Genomic DNA, 25,119 nt, shown 5'->3' with positions numbered 1-25,119 from the left:
AGAAAAGCAGTCTCGTCACCACCGCCTGGCTTCAGAGCTACCCCCGCTAAGTGCAGGGATCAGGGTGCCCCGTTCACTCATCCGCCTGCCGGGACTCAGAAGAGGTGCGAGCTGCAGCCCCCTGAGTCTCGGCCGGACCCCCCCCCCCCCCCCCCCCCCACCCGGCCAAAGTGCATGGCGCCGGCCCCGACTAGAACCATCAGCTCTGGTGCAGAATGGGCTGGGCTGCACCGCCCCAAACGTGGCCGCGTTAGCATCCTCCCCTCGAGGCGCCGCCCGGGCCGCGGGAGTCCGCGTCCCGCCCCCGTGAAGCGCCGCTTCCCAAGCGTGCAACTCACAAAGAACCCAGCAGCCTGACGGCGCGACCGGAGGGGCAGGCAACCGAGAGCTGTTCCCCGCGGTGCCGCGTCCGATCCCTCCCTGGGCCCAGGCCGCGTTTGGCCGCTCGCCGCTCGACACCCGGGCTGGCCCCTGCGGCCGCTCGCAAAACGCGGCGAGCGGAACCCGCACGCGGAAGCGCCCGTCGCACTGAGCATGCTCAGTAGCACAGTCGACCGGAGGAGTTTTTTTTTTTTTTTTCTTTTTTCTTTTCTTTCTTCTTTTTTCCTCTCTTTCTTCTTCTTTTTCTTTTTCTGGCTCTCCAGTAGGAGGCCTGTCCCCCACCCTCCGCTCAGACCCCCGTCATCCCCGGACCTGAGCAGCTAACCATGGCCGAGGTGTCCGGCGCCGCGTTGTCCCAGGCGGGTTGGTAAGTGCCGAGTCGCGCCGGCCGCTCGGCCCGTGGGCTCAGGTCCGGGAGAGGGGGGACGCCGGGGGGGCGCGGCGGGGAAGGCGGACACCGCCGCCCGCCCCCGACCTCTCGGGAGCTCCCGGGGGCCAGCTCCGCCCTCGGCGCCACGCGGAGCTCGGCGAGTCCCCCCCTCAGCTCCCCTCTGGGGCGGCGGCCTGCGACCCGGAGCGGAGCGGAGCGGAGCGGCGGCCCCGCGGGGAGGGAGCGAGGCCTCGGTGCCGGGGGGGGGGGGGGGGGAGCGGGCGGCGGGAGGACCCCGGGGGGCCGAGCACGGTGCGCGGTCCTCCGGCCGGGAGGGTGTCGCTGCGGGCGGGCGGAGGGGCGGACGCGGAAGGCGGCGGCGGCCTGCGGGAAGTTGGCGGGAGCGTGGAGCCGGCCCGCTGCCCTCAGTTCAAACTACCGCGCCGACCGCTGCGACGCTGCCCGGGCTGCACGCTCAACTTGCCAAGCGGAGGGTGACCGCCGCCGGGCCACTCGCGCGGGGGTGCCCCGTGGAACTTTTCTTGAAAGGGATGGCGTCGGTGTGTTCTTTAAAGGACGTTTCGTGGCGTGGATTTTGTGGGGTTCCGAAAGCAATTAAAAAATTATTCGAAACGAAGCAGTTTCTGGCATTGCAAGCCATCCCAGTTGTCAACGTCCAGTTTAAGTCTGCGTCGCCTTTCCCACCTTGGCACCTTCTGGGTTGAGGATGAAACATAATATTTGTCCAAGCTCTCTGAAACTACACTTGAGTGAGAAACGAGCATTAGGGAAACTATTGCAGCGTTGGTAAACTGTAAAGAGCAGGCAGAGCACTTTGGGATTGAAGGAGGGTTAATTTCCTGGAGAAGTGGGCTTTGACAGATGGTGAAGAAAGGCTTTGTGGATGCGTACTTAGGAAAGTGCTTATTTTGGAGAAAGGACACTAGATCCCATTGGTTCGTGGAAGTAGGAAGGTGTTTGAGGATTAAAACCAAGGAGGGGCCAGTGCTTGAAAGATGGGAATTTGACTCTCATCTGTGCTGTGATGATTTTGCTACTGACCCAACAGTCTTTGTTACTTTTTTTTCTGCCCTATTTCACAGGTGTGAAGATGAAGGCAAAGAACGGTTAAGTAACTTTCTCCCATGACATAGCTAGGGAGTGGTTGAAATAAATGTTGACCTAAGGAGTCTGGTCCAGTCCTATGTATTTATTATTTATTTATGTAATAAATTACAGATTTCTTTATTCTCCCTCCCCCCTCACTGATCCAACAAATTTTAAGTTAAAAATTTAACCTTATTCAGTTTTAACTTTTACTTAAATACTTCCTTTCATTTTCTTGATTTTTACTAGTCTGTGCGGAATAATCTTCGGTCAATCTTCATTTTATGGAGCCCAGGCTGGCCTTGAACTCATGATGGAATTATGAATTTGGATCACATCAGACTTCATCCGTTGGAGTTTACCCCATTCTTCATTACACTGAGCCTTACTCTTTAAGTACTTATACCCTTTTATTTACAAATTGGCCTTTTTAATTCATTATGACATTACCTACTTCTAGGAAGGTTTCTTACTTTATTGGGAGCCCAGCGAATTCAAAATTTGTTTTCTTTGGACTCTCAAATCTTCTTAAGGGCAGAGAACCATATTTTACTTTTCTGGTGTATCTAGTACTCAGATATATAGTCCATTGTAGGGTCCTATTAAGTCATAAAGTGTTGACCTTAGAATGGCCCTGTCCGAACTGCTCAGGCAGAGAGCCCTTTCCTGTTTTGCTTGATTGTTACAAACCTCCAGCTATATTCTATTTTGGCATTTGCCACTTTGTATTGCAGGTCAGCTTGTGTTTCATTTCCCATCAGTCTGTTGTGCTTCCGGAGACAGTGCCTCCTAAAGTAGGTGAAGACAGTGGTTATTGCTATTCCTAGACTGCTAAGGCTGGCAGGAGATTCCTGGAGTTCCCTATCCTTGTTCACCAGTCAGAGCTGCTGCCAAGGCTTGGTGCTCCCCAGGGAAGTGGCTTGAACTAGGCCTTTAATTTGAGGCTTGAATGAATGAAATTGAATGACCACTCACAGAAGGTAGTCTGAAAGCCAGGAGGGAGGCTGGCCCAAACTCTCAAGCACCAATCCTGCCCCAGCCTCCCCAGCTACTGGGATTACAGGCTTGATCTGGCTTACTATATTACGCTCAGAATTTGAAGGAGAGTGCCGAGAGGAAAAGCTTAGATCAGAGAAGAGCTTTGAACAGCTCCTTAGGTTTCTGACATCTGCATTTCTGCAGTTGTGGACAGTAACGAAACATTCTTAAACTCGTGTACTTAAGTAGTTTAGGTTTTAAAATGAAATGCTGAAACTTCCACGCTGTCACTAATCTGTTCAATCGGTTGTGTGTGGAGTAGTAGGTTAGGGAAATAGTAGTGAATGACATTCTGATAATGTGATCTTCAGGGGGATCAGAGACCAAGTTATTATTGAAACTTACAGGGTTGCTTTTGAGTATTTTAAGTCTCGAATGTTCAGAATTATCCCAGTCAAACTTTGGGCTTATAAACTAAGCAGTATTATACCCTCACCCACTCCACATTACCAGCTTGTAACCCAGAGGATTAGGTTTCATGGACTTTGATTTAAATGTTTTAGGGATTTATGCAGTAAAGTGGTTTAAATATCTTAAATGGCATTTTAGTCCTTTCTGATGCTTATTTTTATGCATAAAATAACTTCATAGATGTATTTGGCTTTATATTTGTATAGGGAGTAATATTAATTGTGTCTTGTTTTATTTCTACTTACAATACTTATCCACATTATGTCTTTGAATCTTTTCTCTTTATTTTTTTTATTATTTTTTCGAGAGAGGCGAGTGTGCCTGTGGTATATGCATGCATGTGTGTATGTGGGCGCACATTTTGAGGCCAGAAGAGGAGGCTGGGTGTCCTATTCCATCATTCTCTGCTGTATTCCTTTGATGTAGAGTTTTTCACAGAATCCGGAGCTTGCTCGCTCCTATCTCCCCTCCCTCCCTCTCTCCCTCCCTCCCTCCTTCCCTCCCTCCCTCCCTACCTCCTTCCCTCCCTCCTTTCTTCCCTCCCTCCTTCCTTCCTTCCCTCTCTCTTCCCTCTCCCCTTCCTTTCTCCTTCCTCCTTTGCCAGGACAATGTAATCATGGAGTCTGTGTTTGTGATACCATATTGCCTATAGAATTAATGTTGTATAATTTACCTTCAGTGTGAGGGTGAGGAAAAACCAAATCAGAGAGAGTAATAGTTAGCTCAGTTCTAAGTAGCAGAACCAAGAATAGAAGTCACGTATTCAGAATGAAAATTCAATACTTGTTTGCAGTGAGTTGTGGCGACCATTTCTCATTTAAAGGATTAAAAATAACACATTGGAAGCTAGCTTTGGTTGTGTGTGCTCATAATCCTATCCTTCGCTTCATTCTGAGAGTGTCTCAAAAAAAAAAAAGCCCAAGCCAACAAACAAAAAACAGAATTAACCCCTACATTTAAAAATGGAGTTGTTTGCTCTTTTGTCTTTGGGAAAGAAGCTTAGTCTGAGATATGGTTATGTCATAATCAAAGAAATGATCATTTAAATGATGTCATCCATAAATCTTAATTTCTGAACAAACAAGGCACTGTATTGTGTGTTTTGTTTCCTTCACCAGTTGAAGATGTGTAAAGGAGTATTAGGAATGATGTCTTCAGGCTGGGCACTACGTGCAGACGTACTCTCTGGATGAAGCTGGAGGAATACTGCAAATTCCAGGCCAGTCTGGGCTCTAGAATTTGTTGTCTTGTTTTTTTTTTTTTTTTTTTGTTTGTGTGTTTTTTGTTTTCCAAGACAGGTTTCGCTGTGTAGCTTTGGAGGCCTTCCTGCTCTTGTAGATCATGCTGACCTTGAACTCAAGGGAGGCCTCTGCCTCCCCAGTGCTGGGATTAAAGGCGTGCACCACCGCTTGGCTGTTTTCATTTTTTAAAAAGTATATATTTTAGACTCCCAGAACATTGATGGTTTAACCACAGAATACTCCAGGTGTCTATTTGTTTATTAATCATCGTTTGTTTTTGTTTTTTGATAGAGTGAAGGAACTAGATAGAGTACAATGATGCTAATGTCTCCATTGGGTTATCTCACTTTGTCTACTGCCGCTATCTGACTTCTTTTGTTCCAAGTACATCCATAACCCCATTTGTTTCCCCTTTAAACAACTAAGAAACTACAGCTCATATACTGTCATCAGCTGTGGTGCTGGAGGCGAGCAACCCCAGGTTAAATAGTGAAAATGGAAGTACTGAGGTGTGGATTGCAGAGGGAGTCTTACTCTTCTGTGTCTCTTGCCTTGAGGTAAAGAAGTGGAGCAACTTTCAGTCATATTGCTGAGATTTACAATCCCTCACTCTTCCTTTCCTATCCCAATAGATGCTTCTTAAGAACCTTTTTTTTAAAAAAATAAATTTTATTGAGCTCTACATTTTTCTCTGCTCCCTTCCCTGCTTCTCCCCTCTCTTCATCCCTCTCCCAGGCTCCCCATGCTTCCAATTTACTCAGGAGATCTTGTCTTTTTCTACATCCCCTGTAGATTAGATCTGTGTAAGTCTCTCTTAGAGTCCTCATTGTTGTCTAGATTCTCTGGGATTGTGATTTTTTTTTCGTTTTCTTTGCTTTATGTTTAAAAACCACTTAAGAGTGAGTACATATGATAATTCTCTTTCTGGGTCTGGGTTACCTCACTCAGTATGATGTTTTCTAGCTCCATCCATTTGCCTGCAAAATTCAAGATGTCATTATTTTTTTTTCTGCTTTGTAGTACTCCATTGTGTAAATGTACCACATTTTCCTTATCCATTCTTTGGTCAAGGGGCATTTAGGTTGTTTCCAGGTTCTGGCTGTGACAAACAATGTTGCTATGAACATAGTTGATCACATGTCCTTGTGGCACAGTTGAGCATCCTTTGGCTATATACCCAAAAGTGGTATTGCTGGGTCTTGAGGAAGGCTGTTTCCTATTTTTTGAGAAATCACCACACTGATATCCAAAGGGGTTGTACCAGCTTGCATTCCCACCTGCAGTGCAGGAGTGTTCCCTGTACCCCACAACTTCTCCAGCATAAGTTGTCATCAGTGTTTTTAATTTTTGCCATTCTTACAGGTGTAAGCTGGAATCTCAGAGTTGTTTTGATTTGCATTCTTAAGAACCTCATTAATTATCCCAATAAAGCGTATGTGATTGCCATTCTTTAGCCCCCTTCTGTGCTTTTCTTGTTTGGTTGGTTTCAGTTTTCTCTGAGGCTCCCTATTCCCCAGGAGCCTGCTGATGAATGAATGCTCTGAGTCTTCAATGAAAAACATGTTTTTTAACAGGACCAATAGCACCTTTGACAGTAGAGTAGCATCAAGATAACTCTATATTAATGCTAGTAGTTGTATTTCAAGTCTATGAAAAGGACTTAGAAATTTTTATTCATCCTTATTATTCCATAATAGGTGTTACAGTATTTACCCCTCCTTACCTCTGCTCTCTTCATTTTCTTTGACACATGGCCTCAGTGTGCATTTCAAGCTGACTTTGAGCTGGAAACTTTGCTCCAGCTTCCCTAGTGTTGGTATGATAGCCAGTTACAGATGTGTACCACTATATAAAGCTTATTATAGTTTTTAAGAGGTTACATATTAGGTGCATTCTACTCTTTCTTTCTGAAATTTTAAAATGCAGTTTTCGTTCCTTTTTTTTTGGTGTTTGTTTTTAAGACAAGCTTGCTATGTTGCTATGGTTCTACTGGAACTCACTATGTAGACCATCAGGCTGGCCTTGAATTCCCAGAACTTCACCTGCTTCAGCCTCCTGAATGCTGGGATTAATAGAGTGTGCCATGACACTTGGCTTATGAAATGCATTTCCATTTCCACTTTAATAAAAATATTCTTTAAGAAAGATTTATTTATTTATGTTTTTATGTGTATGAGTACTCTATTTGCATGTATGCCTGCATGACAGAAGAGGGCATCAGATTCCATTAGAGATGGTTGTGAGCCTCCACATAGTTGTTGGTGATTGAACTGAGGACCTCTGGAAGAGCAGCCAGTGCCCTTAACTGACGAGCCATTGCTCCAACCCCAATGAAAATATTCTTATTGTACTCTTTTGGGAAGTATCAGAATCAACATCTTTTAGATGCTGAAGAACATTGAAAGAAACCAGTTACTTTCATTTGGTTTTCAGGAAGCTTATTGGAAACTACTTTATTTGTTGCTATTATTGTTTTTAGACAGGGTCTCACTATGTAACTCTGGCTACTAGCCTAGTACTTGCTATGTATATCAGGCTGTCTTAGAACTCACAGACATCTGCCTGCCTCTGCCTCCACCTCCCAAATGCTGGGATTAACCGCATGTTCATGTCCCATTATACTTAGCTTGGAAACACCCTCCATTTTTAGATAGTTCCTACTTTAGTGAACATTGGTAAACTTTCTTTAGTTTATGTTATTCGCAAAGCTAAAATGTTAAGAGTTGGTATGCCTTTGTTAACTTTCTGTCTTAAAATATGTTACTTCTATTGATAGTGAACCTGGACATTTTATCAGACTGTTCCACTTTTAAGGTGCTGTTTTCAGCCTTTTTTTTGTGACTAACCTATAAATCTAGTTTGAGCTGCCTGTAGGCTTGATTGCCTCAAGCATGAAGGTCTATAAAGGAATTTGCTGTCTCAGCAGGTTGAAAATAGTTTCTTCTTCCACACAGCAGCATTTGCTAAATCAACTAAAAACTGCATAGTAACAGTTCAAGAGTCATAAAAACAGCACATCGGCTTGATCTAGCTGATGTTTGCTCATTCTGACAAAAGAAGAATATTGGCATTTTGATGATTTAAGTGCTGTCAGTCAAAAAATTCTTAAGGTCTGTAGTGTGTGGGCAGGTGAAGCTTTACTTCTGTGTGATTTATACAGTAAGTAGACTTTGCTAACAACAACAGAACATTTTTGATGTGAAGATTAGAGAAATATTTGTGGAGCTGTAGCACAATGGGAAAAAGCAGATGGGAAAGTATATGTGACAATAACGTGATGTGTTAAGAAGTCATCAAAGATGCAGAGAGCAGAAAAGAAAGGGTGGAAAGGGAAAGCTTAGTGTGTATTGTAACCTCACAAGGGAACATGTGTACTAAAATGTGTATGTGTGTGCATTCATGTCTGAGTGTATAGGCCCCTTTGACATGTATTGCAGTTTTGTGGCCTTTAAAGTAGAGTCAAATAGGTCTTCTTAGTATAGTGGTGTTGGATGTATGCTGTCTTTACATTAATAAATCAATATACAGAATCGTAGCCCCAACAGAACTGTATGTACTGAAGTACTCTTAGTAAATATTTATGCTTCCTGTGTGCAAAATACAGTGTTTGTTTTGGAGTGTGGTGTTGTATGACAGGCAGAATTTAAACATGATTTGCACTATTGTTTTACTTGTAGAATGGTGGTGAAACACATTTGAAAGCAATTAACCCAGATGTGGGAGCCTAGAAAACTTTCCGGTGTAATAATATATAAGCATCGTTTGTACATTCTGTCTTAACATTGTGTCTGATTTTTGTCTAGGGAAAAGCAGGCAGATACATTGCAACAAGTAATCATTGAACATTGTGTGGTGGCAGGCACTTTCTTATAATCAGTATATTTTACTTTTATTTCATAATTAGTGGAAAGAAGTTGATGAGTTTTAATCAGTGGATGGGTTGTTACGGTGGGGTAACCTCACTGTTTGAGTTTGTGATAACCTTGTACTGCAGTTGTTGAGCCGAACAGGAGTAGATGGTGATGGTTGCGATGGTGTGCAATAGAGATTGGTTTCTGAGATATTTGTGAATCAAGCAGAACTTTTTCAGGGCTTGAAGAGTTTATAAAAAGCGTATTAAAAGTTTTGTGTTATTCCATAACACCTGCTACAAAGGGTGACAAAGGAAGTGGCAAGGAATTGGTTCCAGTTTTCAGGCTTACATACATGAATCGGTTGTAATTTTATTTTTTGGGGGGGCTATTAGATGATTAGTGTATTTTGCAGGGGGTTGGGTCATAAACTAAAATAAAATAATATTTGAACTGTGAGATGCCTTTGAGTCATCTAAAATAAGACGTTGGCTGGGTGTTAGGAAATACTAATCTTGTTCTCAGGAGTGAAGACCAGACTAGATATGGAAAATTTGGAGGCCAATGAGTGTAGCTGGTGATGGCAGCCACTTCTAACTAGTAAGTAGGTATTAGCCATTGTCAGTTCAGTTTCCTTTGATATGTCAAAGTGCCCAAGAAAAATAACTTAATGGAAGAAAGACTTATTTAATCCCATGCTTTCAACCGTGTTATTTGACTGTACTCTGACAGTGGGGAGCGGGAGGAGAGAGAAACAAGTTACATCTTTCTAAGATGCATTTTTGTTAACCTACTTCCCCTTATTCCATGCTACCAACTCCAGTTTCTGCCACTTTCACCTTCTGATAGTGCATTTGATTATGAACTCATCCATGGATAAGTGCACGGATGAGAACAGAGCCCCCATCACCTATTTGCTTCTTCAAAGACCTCATCTTAAACGTGGCTGCATTGGGTTACGTCTTCAATATAAACGCCTTTGGGGACATTTTTGTGTACTATAATGTCCACATGTAGCTATTGAACACTTAAAATGTGTCTAGTCCAAGTTCAGATTACTATAAGATGTATACCTAGTTTGGAAAATTTAGGATAAAAATGTAAAGTTTTTTTTTTTTTTCTTTTTTTGGTTTTTCGAGACAGGGTTTCTCTGTGGCTTTGGAGCCTGTCCTGGAACTAGCTCTTGTAGACTAGGCTTGTCTCGAACTCACAGAGATCCGCCTGCCTCTGCTGGGATTAAAGGCGTGCGCCACCACCGCCCGGCTAAAAAATGTAAAGTTTGCATTATTTTATTGTTTATATATTTAAATGGTATTTTCAATATATTGTATTAAATATGTCAATTTAGTTTTTTCTATTTCTATTCACTTTAAAATGGGGCTGGTAGCAAGGCTGGAAGGATGGCTCTTGCAGAGGATGTGAGTTCGGTTCCTAGTACGTACGGAAGGTGTACAAATGCTTGCATGTTATCTTACTCAACTTTAGAGGATGCTTCAACTGTCCTCGAGGGCACCTGTTTTCACGTGCACATACCCACATAAAGACACAGGTGTATACACATCTTTACAATAGATTTTAATGTGACTACTGGAGAGTTTATTGTCAGTATGCGGCTGACCTGGTGTCTCTGTTGGACAGCACTGATCTGAGAACCCATCTCTGAGAAGCTACACTCAAGTACTGAGAAACTTCAGCATTTTTATGTGAGATTTAGCCATTAAAGACTGGCAGGGAGGAAAAAATGCTTCTGAGTGCATTGTAAAGGTATTCATTTTTCTAACAGAAAATGGACATATTTCTTTTAAGAGATTTCTGATTATTTATTGACTTACTAGCATTAGAGACAGAACAGTTTTGAGACAGATTCTTGAGGGTTCTTTAAAATTTTGCTTCAACCCTTCACATATGATTTAGATATAAAATTCAAGTTAAAAAATTTTAACTGCAGATTTTCAGAAGACTCTACCAAGAAGACTGTACTAATTGAAGACACTAAGAAAACCAGGAAGGATATAAGTCAGCAGATGAAGGCATTTGCAGCCAAGCCCGATGACCTGAGTTTGATCTCTGGCACCCACAAATTGGAAGGAGAGAGCCGACTCCTAGAAGTTTCCTTTGCCTATGTGCCACACCTCCATAAGTAAATGGAATAAAATAAATAAAAAGGCGTTTGTAATTTGCTAACTTCTTGGAGCTTTGTAGAACTTAGGAGTTAATGAAGGTGAATTTTGTGAAATACCCAACAGGAAACATTAAATACTGAATATTGGTAGAGAAATTTTCTAAATAAAGTCAAACTCAGTGGCTTATAATTTTATAAACTTCTGAAAAAAGAAGATCAAGTGTAGGCTTCTCTTTTATTACCTTTCAGTCATGAACAATGAAAACACCCTTTATTTCAAAGTTGCTGGTTAGGATACCAAGCTTGTGTAGTAGGGTTCTCAGTGGTTTTGCTTAGTTCCCAAGACTCCTGGTAGTAGGGTGGGTGACTGCCTCACATGATGGCAGTCCTGAGGTGTGGAGACTTGCATGGCAATAGCAGGTAGCACTTGTCTGCATGTGTTCTGTCACTTTCTTTCTTTTAGAAAGCTACTGGTGTCATGGAGGTTTGTCCTCTCATAACCTTATCTACTCTAGTCCCCTTCCATGAATGCTTTTCTTAAATACCACATAAGTTTCCACCCTCTAATACTTCAGAGTGGAGATTAAGCTCCAGCATGAGTTTTAAAGGGGAAAAGTGTATTCAGAGCCTAGCGAGTGAGATTTCTGCAGGATCATATTGATGTGACTGCTTTTTCTGACTGAGTTTTACTTGGGTCAGGATGGGGTAGGGTTAGTATGCAGACGTCTAAGTAAGTCATCTATAGTTGCAACATTTTGAGGTTGAGCAAGATGAGGATACAGTTTTTTTTTTTGTTTTGGTTGCTGTTTGAAGCTGTAAAACAATCCCACACCAGTTAAGAATTATGGATAATAAAAAAGGTTATTTATTTGAGGGGAAAAACTTATAGATCACCGTCCCAAACAGCAGTCCTCTCATCGCAAAGAGGAAACAGAGTCTAGCAGCTGGAATGGGAGGCGGAAGCAAGAGCGAGCGCACGCCTGGTTCCCTCTGCTTTTTAAAGTGTAAGAGACCATGTCCCAGTGGCTGGTATCTTGAAGGCTATTGGCTGAAGGAGCAGAATGTGCTCCCACAGCACCTCCCCTTTTTGTTTAAATAAGAGTTCCAAACCCAATACAAAACTATATACACTAGGAACAGGTATCAAGTATAATTAGAATTATATCCAGCATAAACAATATTAAGCAAGGAACATATGATAAATGTTTTAATAAACATTCTGTCCTATGTAGTTCAAGTCTTGTATAGGAAATGGCTTGGCTAGATTATAAGAGTACAGTAACTATGACTATCTAATCTTCAACCCCATCAAAGGTCTGAGAAGGGAGACAATATTACTTGAGCAGGCTGGAAGTACAATCAAGTAGCTTCCAAAGTGAACAATATATGACAGAGACTATTAGCTACCTGAGCAATTACCCAAAGTCTCATTTTGCAACGTTGAAGCAACCAACATTGGCTGAGGCTTAGTGTAACTGACAGACCATTTTCAGAGGGAGGAAATTTTTCAAAATTTTTACTCTGTCTTGGCAAGATTTGACAGTTCTGCTTATCCATTTCCGGATACTATGTAACTTGTCAGTGGTTGAAGCATTGTCAGTTCCTTGCCCAAAGGCCAGTTTTACCAAGAAGAAAACATGCTCCAAGTAGACTGTCTCTGGTGCTCAACATTCTCTTGGGAATAGATTGGTACTGTCAGAAACAATCATGTCTCATGTCAACAGAACCCTAAGTTATTTAAATCCAATGTTCTAAAGAACCTTGAAGTGGTGGAAGAATACCTATCTAGACAAAATACAATCTCTATCTAAGGAACCTAATTGATCTATCTGTATGTACAACAAACATGAACAACTGTTGACCTATAATAATATGCAAATATACCCTAAACGTTGTAACAATATACAAAATGTCCTAAACTGAGGTAGAAACATGCATATAACTGGCAAAATAACTTTGTATATATGTACAAATAATATAAACAAAAGTAACAAATATAATTTGAACTTGTATCAATATACAAAACTATACTAATGTAAATTATCCATAAATAATAACTCACAAGTATTCACTCTATTACCCACTATTACTATTCCCCCCCTTTTTTGAACCAACATAGTTTTCTCTATCTAGTACGATACTTACCCCTAAACAGTGTTCCCAACCCTATGGACAGACTTTTTTGGGATGGGGGTTTCATCTTCTAGAATTGCTCTGGCTGTCATGGGGGCGATATTCTCTTAATGGGATCCTGCAAAAATTAAGTGGTGGTTAAGTTCCAAAATTTCTGTCTAGTATAGTTGCAAACAATTTCCTAGCTGTCAATAGGTTTCTGTTTTTGTTTTTCAAAGTTCTCATTTGGAGTTTTGGCCAGAATATGAGAAGGTGCACCATTTCAGCAGCTGGTACCCAAAATGGTCTTATAGTAGTACTGTCTACATCATGATGTCATCTCAATTAGGTGGAGTGGTTGCTGTGTGGCCCCATCTTCTTCCTGGAAACTTCAAAGATTACTGCAGGAAAGGGATCTGTAGGAAAATCTATTGTTCATCATGGAAAACTTAAACATCATTCATATAAACATTCATACAATGAAGAATATGATATAGACAAAATAGGCATGGAGAAAGTAATTTTTTTCCCTAAACTCTTCCTTCTGTCCCATACCTGATGCCTCCCAATATGAGACAGAAACTCTGAATGTTTCTTTTAACAACAAGCTTGGATTTAGCGAAGTACAGAGCCATTGTCCATATTCCGTTTTCTAGATGATCCTTACGGGTTATGTATAAAGGTACAGGTTACACTTACATCTACACACACATACACATGCACACACACATACACCTGTATATATATTTAGCTGGTTTTGGAACTGGACAATGGCTCTGTACTTTGCTAAATTCAAGCTTGAAATAAACCAATTGATTTAATTCAGAAGACTTTTCTATTATACAATGTATCTCTGCTGCTGTTGTCCCTTTCTCATTAGCATTAAGAAAATTAGCATTATGCAATCTATTTCTGGGGGTATTTTCCATCCCTTTCTGTTTGTTCAGCATATCCTTTATAGTGCTATTTGACCTTTCAGTAACTGCCTGACCTGTAGGATTATTTGGTATACCTGTAATGTGATTTATATTATAAAGCTAAAAACCATTTAATTTTCTTAGATACATATGCTGGACCTTTGTCTGTCTTTTTTTGTGCAGGAATGCCCAAGATAGCCATAATTTCTAATAAATTTGTATTTACTAAGTCAGCCTTTTCTGAGCTCAAGGCATTTGCCCATTGAAAACCTGAATACTTGTTTTTGGTGTGGTGTACATACTTTAATTTACCAAATTCTGTAAAGTGGAACACATTCATCTGCCAGATTTCATTACTTTGAGAACCCTTAGGGTTATTCCCTGCAGCAACGGTGTTTGATTATAGAAAGAACAAGTAGGACACCTCTTTATCATCTCCTTAGCTTGTTGCCATGTAATAGAAAACTCTTTCTTTAAACCTTTGTTATTGACATGATGTTTTTAATGAAATTCAGAAGCCTGCAACACACTTCCAATCAATAATTGATCAATTTCTGTGTTACCTTGTACTAGAGGACCTGGCAGACCCGTATGGGTTCAGATGTGTGTTATGTATATAGGACAAAGCCTATTCCTGATTATGTCTTGCACCTGGATGAACAGTGAAGTCAATTCTGTATCATCCAGTATAAATTCAGCAGTTTCGATATGTAAGACAACTCTTTCTGCATATTGTAACTATAACTATATTGAGAGGTTTTTTAAAATCCCTTAGTATCATAAGAATAGCATATTGTTTTGCCTTCTGGACAGAATTATAAGGGCTTTGTTCCACCTTACTTTAATCCTCTGATTTGTGACCTGCCTTCCCTGTTTTATTTGCATCATTATTAAATGTACAGACTTCTGTTATTGGTGCATCACATACAATTCGGAGAAGAATCCAAGAACTTCTCTTTATAAGTTTAAGTCTATCGTTTTTGGGATATTTGCTATTAATTTCTCCAAAAAATTAGCACAAGCCTTTTGCCAAGGTTCATTGTCTTCCCATAACTTTTTTATTTCATCAGCAGTAAAAGGCACTATAATCTCTGCTGGGTTTATACCTGTTAATTGACGAAGTCTCAATTTTATAATCAATTCAGAGACTTTTCCACATAAGTTTTTAATTTTTTACTTGGTTTATGTGGTAAAAAGATCCATTCTAAGATAATATCATCCCTCTGCATTAAAATTCCTGTAGGAGAAATTCTGGAAGACAATATGACTAGAATACAATTAAGATTTGGATTCACCCTATCCACATGTGCCTCCTGTAATTTCTCCTCAACAATCACCAATTCCTTTTCCGCTTCAGCTGTTAATTCTCTGGGACTATTCGAGTCTTTATCACCATCTAAGTTTTTGTTTAAATGATTATAAGATCAGGTGTTATCCCAATAGCCGGTCATACACTAGAAATGTCTCCCAAAAATCTTTGAAAGTCATTAAAAGTCCGCAACTGGTCTCTCCTAATTTGTGCCTTTTGTGTTCTAATTTTCTGTAAGTCTATTCTGTAACCTAGGTAACCTAACAGAATCTCCTCTCTGAATCTTTTCAGGGACAATTTGTAATCCCTATTTAGGCAAGACTTTCTTTACTTCTTCAAACATCCTTTCTAAAGTATCTGCATTTGAATTAGATATCAAAATGTCATCCATATGATGGTAGATTATAGACCTAGGAAATTGCTCACATAGTATTTCCAATGACTGGCTGACAAAGTATTGGCACAGGGTGAGGCTATTGAGCATTCCCTGTGGGAGGAGCGTCCATTGATATCTTCTAGTAGGCTGAGAATTATAAGTAGGCACTGTGAAGGCAGACTTTTCTCTATCCTTTTCTTATAAAGGTATAGTGAAGAAACAATCCTTTAAATCAATAACTATGGGAAGCCATCCCTTTGGTAACAAAGAAGGCAGAGGAATTCTAGATTGCAGAGGGCCCATAGGTTAAATAACCTTGTTGATAGCCCTTAGATCTGTCAGCATTCTCCATTTTCCATATATCTTTTTAACAACAAATACAGGAGAATTCCAAGGGCTGGTAGATTCTTCTGTATGTTGAGCATCTAGTTGCTCTTGTATGAGCTGTTCTAAAGCTTGCAACTTTTCCTCACCTAGAGGCCACTGCTTAATCCATAGTGTTTTTTCAGTTAACCATTTTAAAGGTAGGGCTGTTGGTACCTCTGAGGGTTTATCAATTGTTTATCAATTGTACAACCCGAATGGCTTGTGCCTGCCATCTGTAATACTTTCTAATTCCTCAGAAACATAAGTTTTGGGGGCTGCAGGAATGTTAATCTGGGTATTCCATTGCTGCAATAGGTCATGACCCCACAAATTCACTGAAATATTGGCTATATATGGTCTTAGTGTTCGTATTTGCCCTTCAGGCCTTATGCATTCAACCCATCTTGTGCTTTGTTTTACCTGAGATAGGGTTCCAATTTCCAGGAACTGAGCATCTACCTGCTGAAGAGGACAATTCAGATGCCAATATTCTGGAGTAATGATACATCCACACCAGTGTCTAATAAACCTTCAATAAAATGCCATTTATACAAACCCTTAGCTTTGGTCTTTGATCATTTATAGAAGTCTGCCAAAATATACGTTTCCTCTGTCCTACTGGAGTTTTTGACTCATCCTCCACATTTAACCTGTCATTCAGACCAGTATTGTTTTTTTAGAGCAGGCATTGGATTTTTTAATTTTCCTGGCAAGACAGGTACTCCACAGTAACTGGGAGTGACTGGGCCACATTCATCATGGGGGCCTGCGAGAAGCCCCCCTATGGCGTTTCCTGATGGTATTGGGTTGCCTTGTCTATCTGTCGTTTACCTACATTCATTTGTTGAATGTTGACCTTTGCCACACATCCTACATATAGCTGGAGGCTGAGTCCTCCTATTTCTGCCATTCCTAGAAGACACATTATTCCTTGGAATGCATTGTCTACAATCCCTTTTCAGATGTCCCATTCTACCACAATTAAAACATCTGGTATTCTGATGTCATCTCTTACCATTGGAAATTGCTTTTCCTTCCCACGCTTCAGTACCATAGTCAGGTGTCTCGACATTCATTGTATGCAAGACCCATTCACCCATGGGTGCTGATCTGGTCTTTAAAGGCCCAAGGATCCATTTGCACTCAATGTTGGCATTCTCATAAGCCCAAAATTCAATTATTATACATCTAGCTTCTGGGTCAGTTACCCCTATTTGTACAGCCCTAGTTAGTCTTTGCAAAAAGACACTAAAAGGTTCTCTCTGACCCTGTTTAACCCTCAGACGTGATTCAACTCTCTTTCTTGGTTTTGAACCCTGTCCCAAGCCTTTAAAGCTGCTGTGGTGCATAGGGACAATTGTGGTCATCATAAAGAGCTTGATGCTAAGGATCAGAGTAAAGTCTTTCACCTAGAATTTGATCTATGGAAATCTCAAGTCCTTTTTTTTTTTTTTTTTTACCTTGTTGCTCTAAAATTCTTGCTTCCTCTTTTAACAAGTACCTCCAAAGCAACTGTGGTCCAATTTCTAGGACTGCTGACATTAACTGAGCCCAATCTTGAGGTACGGCTTTGCTACTGAAAGCCCACGTTTTGAACATTTCCCTAACAAAAGACAAATGTAGCCTGTAAGGTACAATTGCTTGCTTAATTTCTTTTAGATCAGTCATACGTATGGGCTCCCATATATATTCCTTGACAACGTTAGGGTATTTGGAGCCAGATACTTTTTCTGATGTTATTACTGGAAAGGCAGGTAGAATCTTGGAAATTTTTACGTACTGACATGAGGTTAAATTTTGCCTTTTTACCTTTTGTTTCTGGTCATCAAATTTGATAATTTCTGCAATCTTTTCAAATCTGTTTACCACTGCCTTTTGCAATGTCTGGATCTCCTGTCCAGTTTTCTGCTCTGATGCCCTCATTGAGGATTACAAGGTATGAAGTCTGTCCAGACAGAGATAATGTCTCATCCTTGGACAAAATCTTCATAGCATGCATATTACCTTGCTGGAGAGAAATTCTATCAATCCATCTGTCACCCCTTTGCCAGAGTCTGATTAACACATTCAACAGTGCGAATTCTGTCAAATAATGCTTTAGCACACACTGTCATTGATTGGGTTTTATGTACCAAATTGACTGTTTCCTTCTCTATAGTGCTGAATCTTCCTTTAAATAAATTACTGTCAGTATGTACCATTTCCAAAAGTACCTCAGTTGACTGAGTTTTGTTAGTTAAATTGGCCGTATTCTTCAGATTTCCAACCTCTTTCCTGAGAAGTGTGGTTTCAGTCTGAAAAGACTGTACCATTTCTAAAAATGCTTCATTTCTAGCCCTATTGTCAAACCATTTTTTAAAGAAAAAAATATTGAGTACAAGACTAATTGCCAGAATCAAAAATAGTGAAGTAGAAGGGACATCATCTTATAAGTCGTTTAAAACCTCACACATGGTGTAAGTAAAGAGGCTATTGAAACTTTGGATGGTTAGGTTGTCTGACATGTTGCCCCTTTAAATTAACAACTTATGCTCTATATTTAGGACATTAAATCTTACCTGTGGTTCAATTAGCTGGAATAGGTGCAATAACTGTAACGTGCCAGTAGGTGTTGCAGGCCACCTACAAAACTAATCCAGGGGGCGCAGTGGTGCATGTGAATTCACCTGTGGCCTGTCTGAAATCTGATTTTAGAGAAGAATGCTAAAAGATAAATCACAGACTGTGCTCTCTGAATGTCTCGAGCAATGGAATCGGCAAATGCAAACAAATTGTTAGAATGCTGCAGAACAGCTGGCTCAGATGGGGGAAACCCACATCTCACCGAAATGTCTGCAGTCATCCTGGTAGGAGGCAAATGGTAGGGTGTGTGGGTACTTGAAGCCAATTCAAGGCGTGTAAAGAGAAAAGAACTGCAGATGATCCTTAGAAAAACCACTGCACGAGATTCTATATGACTGCTGGCTCCACGCACAGGCACTGCCTGCTGAGGGAGGGCTCGCTCCAAGCTGGGCACACTCTGCGCTGGTGGTGGGCAATAGAGTTGTGGGGTTCCAAAACCAAATGTTGGGCACCAGATGAAACCGTAAAACAATCCCACACCAATTGAGAATTATGGATAATAGAAAAGGTTATTTATTTGAGGGGAAAATCTTACAGCTCACTGTATCAAACAACAGTTCTCTCGTTGCAAACAGGAAACAGAGAGTCTAGCAGATGGAATGGGAGCCTGAAGCAAGAGAGAGAGTGCCCCGTTCCCCCTGCTTTTTAACATATAAGAGACCACGCCCCAGTGGGCTGGTATCTTAAAGGCTATTGGCTGAAGGACCAGAATGTGCTCCTGCAACAGCTGATGGTAATTTTTTGTTGACTTCTGGTTGTATATTTTAAATCATTTTATCTTCATTCAAATAATCAATTACAAATTCAACAGAAATCTTTAGAAGTATATATTGTTTCTTTGATAGTTGAGAATTGATTCCTATTAAAGGTTTTCAAGGACAAATGTTAAACACATTTTGACTGTATGGATATAGTAAAATTTTAGTAGTCATTAGTCCGTCCATACTTGTAAATTTGTGTAAAGTAGCCACCTAAAATAACATTTGACTTTTTTTTGTTGTTGTTTTGTTTTATAAGACAGGCTTTCTTTGTGTGGTCTTGACTGTCCTAGAACTTGCTCTGAGATCAGGCTGGTCCTACCCTCTCCTCCCAAGTGCTGGAATTAAGGGTGTGGGCCACCACCACCAAGGTATCTTTGGACTTTGTTGATAAACACATTTTTACCTGTTTTTTCCTGCCCCATGTATCAGAATTTTACTCACTAAGTTTTCTAGCAGTTGTTAAGATTTTTGCAGAGATGATTTAAAGAACTATATCTTTATATGATTACATGTATCTTCTTAAGAAGTTGAGAGTTAAATTGGGATTCAATTGCCATCATGGAAGGGAATACCATGTCAAATATATGTTAAGTGTGGGATAATAAGATATACTTACATGTAAATGATCATGACACAAATCATAGTTGGTACACTCAAAAGTCCGACTATCTTAAAAGGTCAATAGAGCTTCAAGTTTTGTTTATCCTTACATGAATAAATTTATATTTACATGGATATATTTGTGAATAAATATTTGCATTGATATTAGTGCATATGCAGAACTGACTGAACATACATTTCTAATATTTAAAAAACATGGCCTACTTTAGTTAGGTTTAGTGTTAGGGCTCAGTATGGCCTACTTTAGTTAGGTTTAGTGTTAGGGCTCAGTAGAGGCCCCAAGTATAGAGGTCTAAATTCCGGCCATTTTCCTCTCTGCCTTTAAACAGCACAATGTTCTGGGACAGTTCTGCTTTATGTTTTGGTCACCTTGTTGGTTCTGCATGAGAGCCACACTACAATAGCGTCTGACATCATGTGGCAGCCTGTCGGTGCTGTCCCCAGAGACCTGCTGCTGTAGACTGTCTCCAGAGACCTGCTCGGTTGTCTTCTGCAGTATAAAGGGTTCCCTTGGTGACTCTTTGGCACAGTAAAGTGAAGGAATACCTCTCCAGAATATTGTAATTGTCTGCATGGGCAAACCTGAGTTGCTGCCACTTCTCAGTTTCAAGGAAAGTGTTCTCAGGAAGGGAAGGACAGATGAGAGCCACAGAGCCCATTTTTTTGATGGTGAAGATAACTTGTCATAACCTTTGTTTTTAAGGATGAGAGACATTCGGAGGCGTGTAGCCTAGCTCAGTGATTTCCAAGTTATCCTTCAACTTAAAATGTCTCCAGTGTATCATAGATCAGTCTCTTGGACATCATAAAACTGTGGGGCAGTGTTAGGTTGTTCTAAGATTCTTTGCTCACTCCAGGTTCCGTAGCTATTCCATCACCCAGCAGTAAGAGTTTGTGGGCTGGCACTGATCTGATCTATGGGTCATGCTTGAATCAGTTCTTTTCTACCACATGATGCCAGACGCTACACTAAAATTTTGAATCAGTTATACTCTGTGTAGTAGGAAGGCTGTTTGTTCTGGCTGCTCAGCCCTGAAATAATCACACAGAAACCATATTATTTGCAATACTATTTGGCCAATAGCTTAAGTATATTTTTAGCTTGCTCTTTTATCCTAAATTAACCCATCTCCATTAATCTGTGTATTATCACATGGCTGTGGATTACTGGGTAAAGTTCATGGCATCTCGCCACTCCATTTCTTTCTCCCAGCATTCAGTTTAGTGTCATGTCCCCCATCCTCCTACCCCCAGCTCTACTCTGCCCTGTCATAGGCTAAGCCAGCTTCTTTATTCATTAACCAGTAAAAACAGTGCGTATACAGAAGGACTTTCCACATCAATACTCTTTGAATTATGGTAGGTTTAAGTAAATTGGTAGGAATAGTCAAAGTTCTACTTCTGGGAGCCTTTTATGCCTTTTTATTTAATTCATTTAATATTTTAAAAATTGAAGTGATCTTATACTTATAAATGTATGACTCTATAGCTTGCAAAGCCTTCCTCCTTCATATCACATTTCACAGTAAAAAGTAGGAGATAGTATATTTGCTTATAAATGGGAATTATGAATGCTAGTGGTGATGTATAGATGTAATGTTAGCACTTGGAATGTAGAGGCAGGAGGATTAGGAGTTGAAGGCTAGCCTCAGCTACATAGGAAGTTTGAAGCTAGTCTTGCAATATAAGACTATTTCAAAACTGACAAATAAGTATATATAAGAAGTGCAAGCCTCATTGTAGATACCTAGTATGATACAAGTAATAAATAGGCTTATGAGATATCTTTAGTATTTCATAACTTCCTATACTTTTAATTATGAATTAATATTAGCTCAAATTTCATATTATGAAGCTTACCTGCCTTTATATTGGCTGCCTCTTACTTTTGAGTTAGTTCTGCTTCAGCATGTTTTCATGGAAAGTAAGATTGGACTGCATGCATGGTTGAGTTGGCTTTTTTTTTTGCATATTTACCTTACTGCAACAGTTTTCATGTATAAATTGAATTATAGTTACTGGTGATGCTTTAACCACAGTCCATGTGATACATGTAACTACAGGCTCCTATGTATCTATGACATATACTTTCTTTTTTTCCCTTTTATTTAAAATAGATTCTTTTCTCACAGAATATATCCTGATTATGGTTTCTCTTTATTCCTCCCAGTTTGTCTCCACCTCCCCTCCCATCTGGATCACCCATCCAGATCCACTCCCCTTCTGTCTCTCATTAGAGAAGACCAGGGTTCTAAGAGATATTAAAATATAACAAAACAAAATATAGCAAGGTAAAACAAAAACTATCACACTGAAGTTGGACGTGACAATTCAACAGAAGGAAAAAGCCCAAGAGAAGAAATAAGAGCCTGAGACTCATTCATTGTACATTCAGGAATCCCATAAAAGAACTACTTGGAAGCCATTATATATATATGAAGAAGATCTGGTACAGAAGTGTGCAGGCCCTGTTCATGCTGCTTCTCTTTCTATGAGTTCATATCATATAAGCTTTGCTTGTGTCGATTTAGAGGACCTTGTTTGGTGTCCTCTCTGACTCTTACATTCTTTCTTTCACCTCTTCTGAGCTCTGAGCAGAGGGATTTGATGGAGAAATTCTATTTAGGGCTGAGTGTTCTAAGGTCTCCCACCCTCTACATAATGTCTGGCTGTGGTTTTCTGTATTTGTTCCTAATTACTGCAGGAGGAAGCTTCTCTGATGATGGCTTAACAAGGCACTCATCTATGAGTATAATAGTACATTAGGATTTTTTTAAAGACTTAATTCACTTTATTTTTCTTATATAAAAACGCATATGTGGTGGCCACAGCTGGAGCTGGGTCCTCTGAACAGAGACTCTGGTGTGGGTTTTCACAAGATGCTCAATGAGTTCCTGATAAGGAACCTTGGTGAACACAGTCTCTTTCCAGAGGTCTTAAAGATGGAATAAAAGGTGTCCTTGGCAAAGTTGCCCATGGTGGCAGTACAGCCCCTGGCTGATGTGTAGCAGTCATTAGTACTGACCATCACCAGTAGCTTCTTGGGCACAGGAGCAGAGACTATGCCCATACCTCTGGGGGCAGGGATGAGCTGCACCAACACAGAACCACAGCGGCCTATCACTTTGCATGAAACAGTGTGGGGCTTGCAAGTCTTGTTCCCCCAGTTTGCACAGAATAGTGTGGGCTTGCTAATCTTGTTCTTCCAGTAGCCTCTCCACACAGGGACAATGGAAAGCTCGTCCAAGATGATGATTCCTCTGATGGCAGTGGCTACCTTCTTGGAGCACTTCACACTGAGATTAACATGACCATTGTAGTCCCCAATAGTGACAGAAGTCTTGAACTTGGTCCACTGGTCAGCCCGAGTCTGCTTCTGCACTGGCATGATCTTCAGAAACTCACCCTTTAGGGACGCTCCTAGGAAAAAAATCAATAATCAGAGATTCCTTAATGGGCAGGGAAAACAGGTAGATCTCCTTCAGGTACTTGATCTTCATGTCCTTAACCAGGCGGCCCAGCATGGTGATGTGGACGTACTCCTTGTCTTCCGCTTTACCTCTAGGAACCCCGTGTTCCCCACCACTGCCTTGACCACTACCACGGCCCCTAAGACTGCTGCCGAATTCTCCTCAAAAGCCACGAAGTTGCAGTGACCTCCTCATCCTGGGCCCCTGGGCCCTCTGGGCCTTCCCGCTGCACCGGTGTCATCTGCCATTTGGTGTTTTTCAGAAGAAGCTAGGAATAACTACATTTCCCCCCCTTTCTTGGTTTTGTTTTGTTTTACCTAGGTCCCTGGGCTGTCTTGTCTCAGGTTCTTGATCATGTAAGCAGTGTTGGGAATGGCTCCATCTCATGGAGTGGGTAGTCAGTTAACCAGATACTGGCTGGTTATTCCCACAAATGTTGTGCCACCATTGCACTAGCGTGCATATCTTACAGGTGTGATACTGTTGTAGATGAAGGGTGTGTGGGTGGCTCTGTGTTCATGCCTCTCTTCTGGTGGAGTACAGAATACAGCTTGCACTAAGACATACTTTTAGAGTGCAAGATATGCTACTGTTTGGCAGAATACCTATGCCATATTCACCTTTCCTGTTGTATGACAGCATGCCTTGTATTCTCTCTGGAGATCCTTTCTTACTCTTCTCCTGTTATTATTATTATTAATTATTATTGTTATTATTGTGCCTAAATTCTTAGTACCTAACTAACAGGTCAACAAGATATCACTACTTGGCTCTGATAACAGTGCCAGGTCTGGGTTGTAACTTTTGGATTGGGCTTTAGACCCAAACAGAAAGTATTTGGTTACTACTATGACATTTGTGTTACTAATAAGTGGGCATGTCTTCTTGGACCCCTCACTGTTATAGCTGGGAGGGTAAACGGTTGGGTAAGATTGATGTCTTAGTGATGTTTCTATTATATTTCTATGGTGTGAAGAGACACCATAACCATGGCAACTCTTATAAATAAAAACATTTAATTTGGGTGGTTTGCTTATAGTTCAGACGTTATATTCAGTCCATTATATTCATGGTTGGACATGGTGGCATGTAGGTAGACATGGTGCTGGAGAAGTAGCTGAGTGTTCTACATCTTGGAGGCAACAGCGAGTGGACTGTGGTACTGGTGGTGGCTTTGGCATATATATGAGACCTCAAAGCCCACCCTCAGAGTGACCTACTTCCTCCAACAAGGCCATACCTACTCCAACAAAGCTACACCTCCTAATATTGCTCTTCCATGTGGGCTTATCGGGGCCAGTTACATTCAAACTACCACAATTGGTGATTTCTTTTCTCTGATAGCATGTGTGACACCTTCCAGCGTTATGAAAGATAGTCAGGAGGGATGAAGCTTCCAGGTCAGTACCAGTTTGACTTCTCCGTGTTCTGTGGTTCAAGTACCTTCAGTAATAGGGTCTTACTGTCAAGTTCTGGAGGGAAGCCTCTAATGTTTGGGGTTATATGAGACTTGACTTGCCAGCAGCTCCAAAGAAGTAAGCCATTACTGACACTGGACTTTTTATTTGTTATTCTTTGGTCTAGTAGGGGCATTGTTGCCCTGTTATAAGCTAACTCCATTTAAATTATTTATATACACACATGTATGATTTTAGGAAGGTTGTACAGTAGAAAGTTTCCTTACCGTTTGTTTCAAAATGTCTTTAGTGTTATTCCTGTCCATAGTCATTCATGTACTCTACTCTTCTATCCTCTCCCCGTTAAATCTTTCCTGTACCACTTTAACCCTTTGTATCACTACATTCTATCTCTCTACCCTTTAAATCTATGTGTGTGGGCTGCAAGATCCTAGGTATCAAGTAGGGCAGGGATCTGGTGAATCCAAAAGGGCAGACGATGGTCTAAGAGGAGGAGACAGTCCTTGGGAAACAGACTTGGGACTTGGACAAACTGCGGGGTTGGGAAGTACAAGTAGCCTACCTGTTTCTGTACTGCATGGGTTTCCTATGGCGTCCCCAATGGCAAGCAGCCACATCTACCTCTT

General features: G+C 40.9%; 1 protein-coding gene and 1 pseudogene across 3 annotated transcripts in view; one reads left to right on the top strand and one right to left on the bottom strand.

Moving 5' to 3' along the window:
* The first annotated feature begins 281 nt into the window (after positions 1-281).
* Positions 282-25,119, top strand: part of Tdrd3 (tudor domain containing 3) — a 155,051-nt gene continuing 130,213 nt past the window's right edge. For 2 of the 3 annotated variants that reach the window (XM_038309981.1, XM_038309982.1), the window contains exon 1: positions 282-748. In XM_038309981.1, coding sequence (XP_038165909.1) covers positions 708-748 — 41 coding nt within the window. In that variant the 5' untranslated portion in view covers positions 282-707. The remainder of the gene's footprint in view (positions 749-25,119) is intronic. The other variant, XM_038309980.1, reaches the window with a different exon arrangement.
* LOC119799955 lies at positions 20,592-23,323 on the bottom strand (annotated as a pseudogene).

Source organism: Arvicola amphibius, chromosome 13 (genome assembly GCF_903992535.2).
Source record: "Arvicola amphibius chromosome 13, mArvAmp1.2, whole genome shotgun sequence".
In the NCBI taxonomy this organism is placed as follows: domain Eukaryota; kingdom Metazoa; phylum Chordata; class Mammalia; order Rodentia; family Cricetidae; genus Arvicola; species Arvicola amphibius.
The sequence above is the reverse complement of the archived record's forward strand: the minus strand, read 5'-3'. Positions and strand labels throughout refer to the sequence as shown.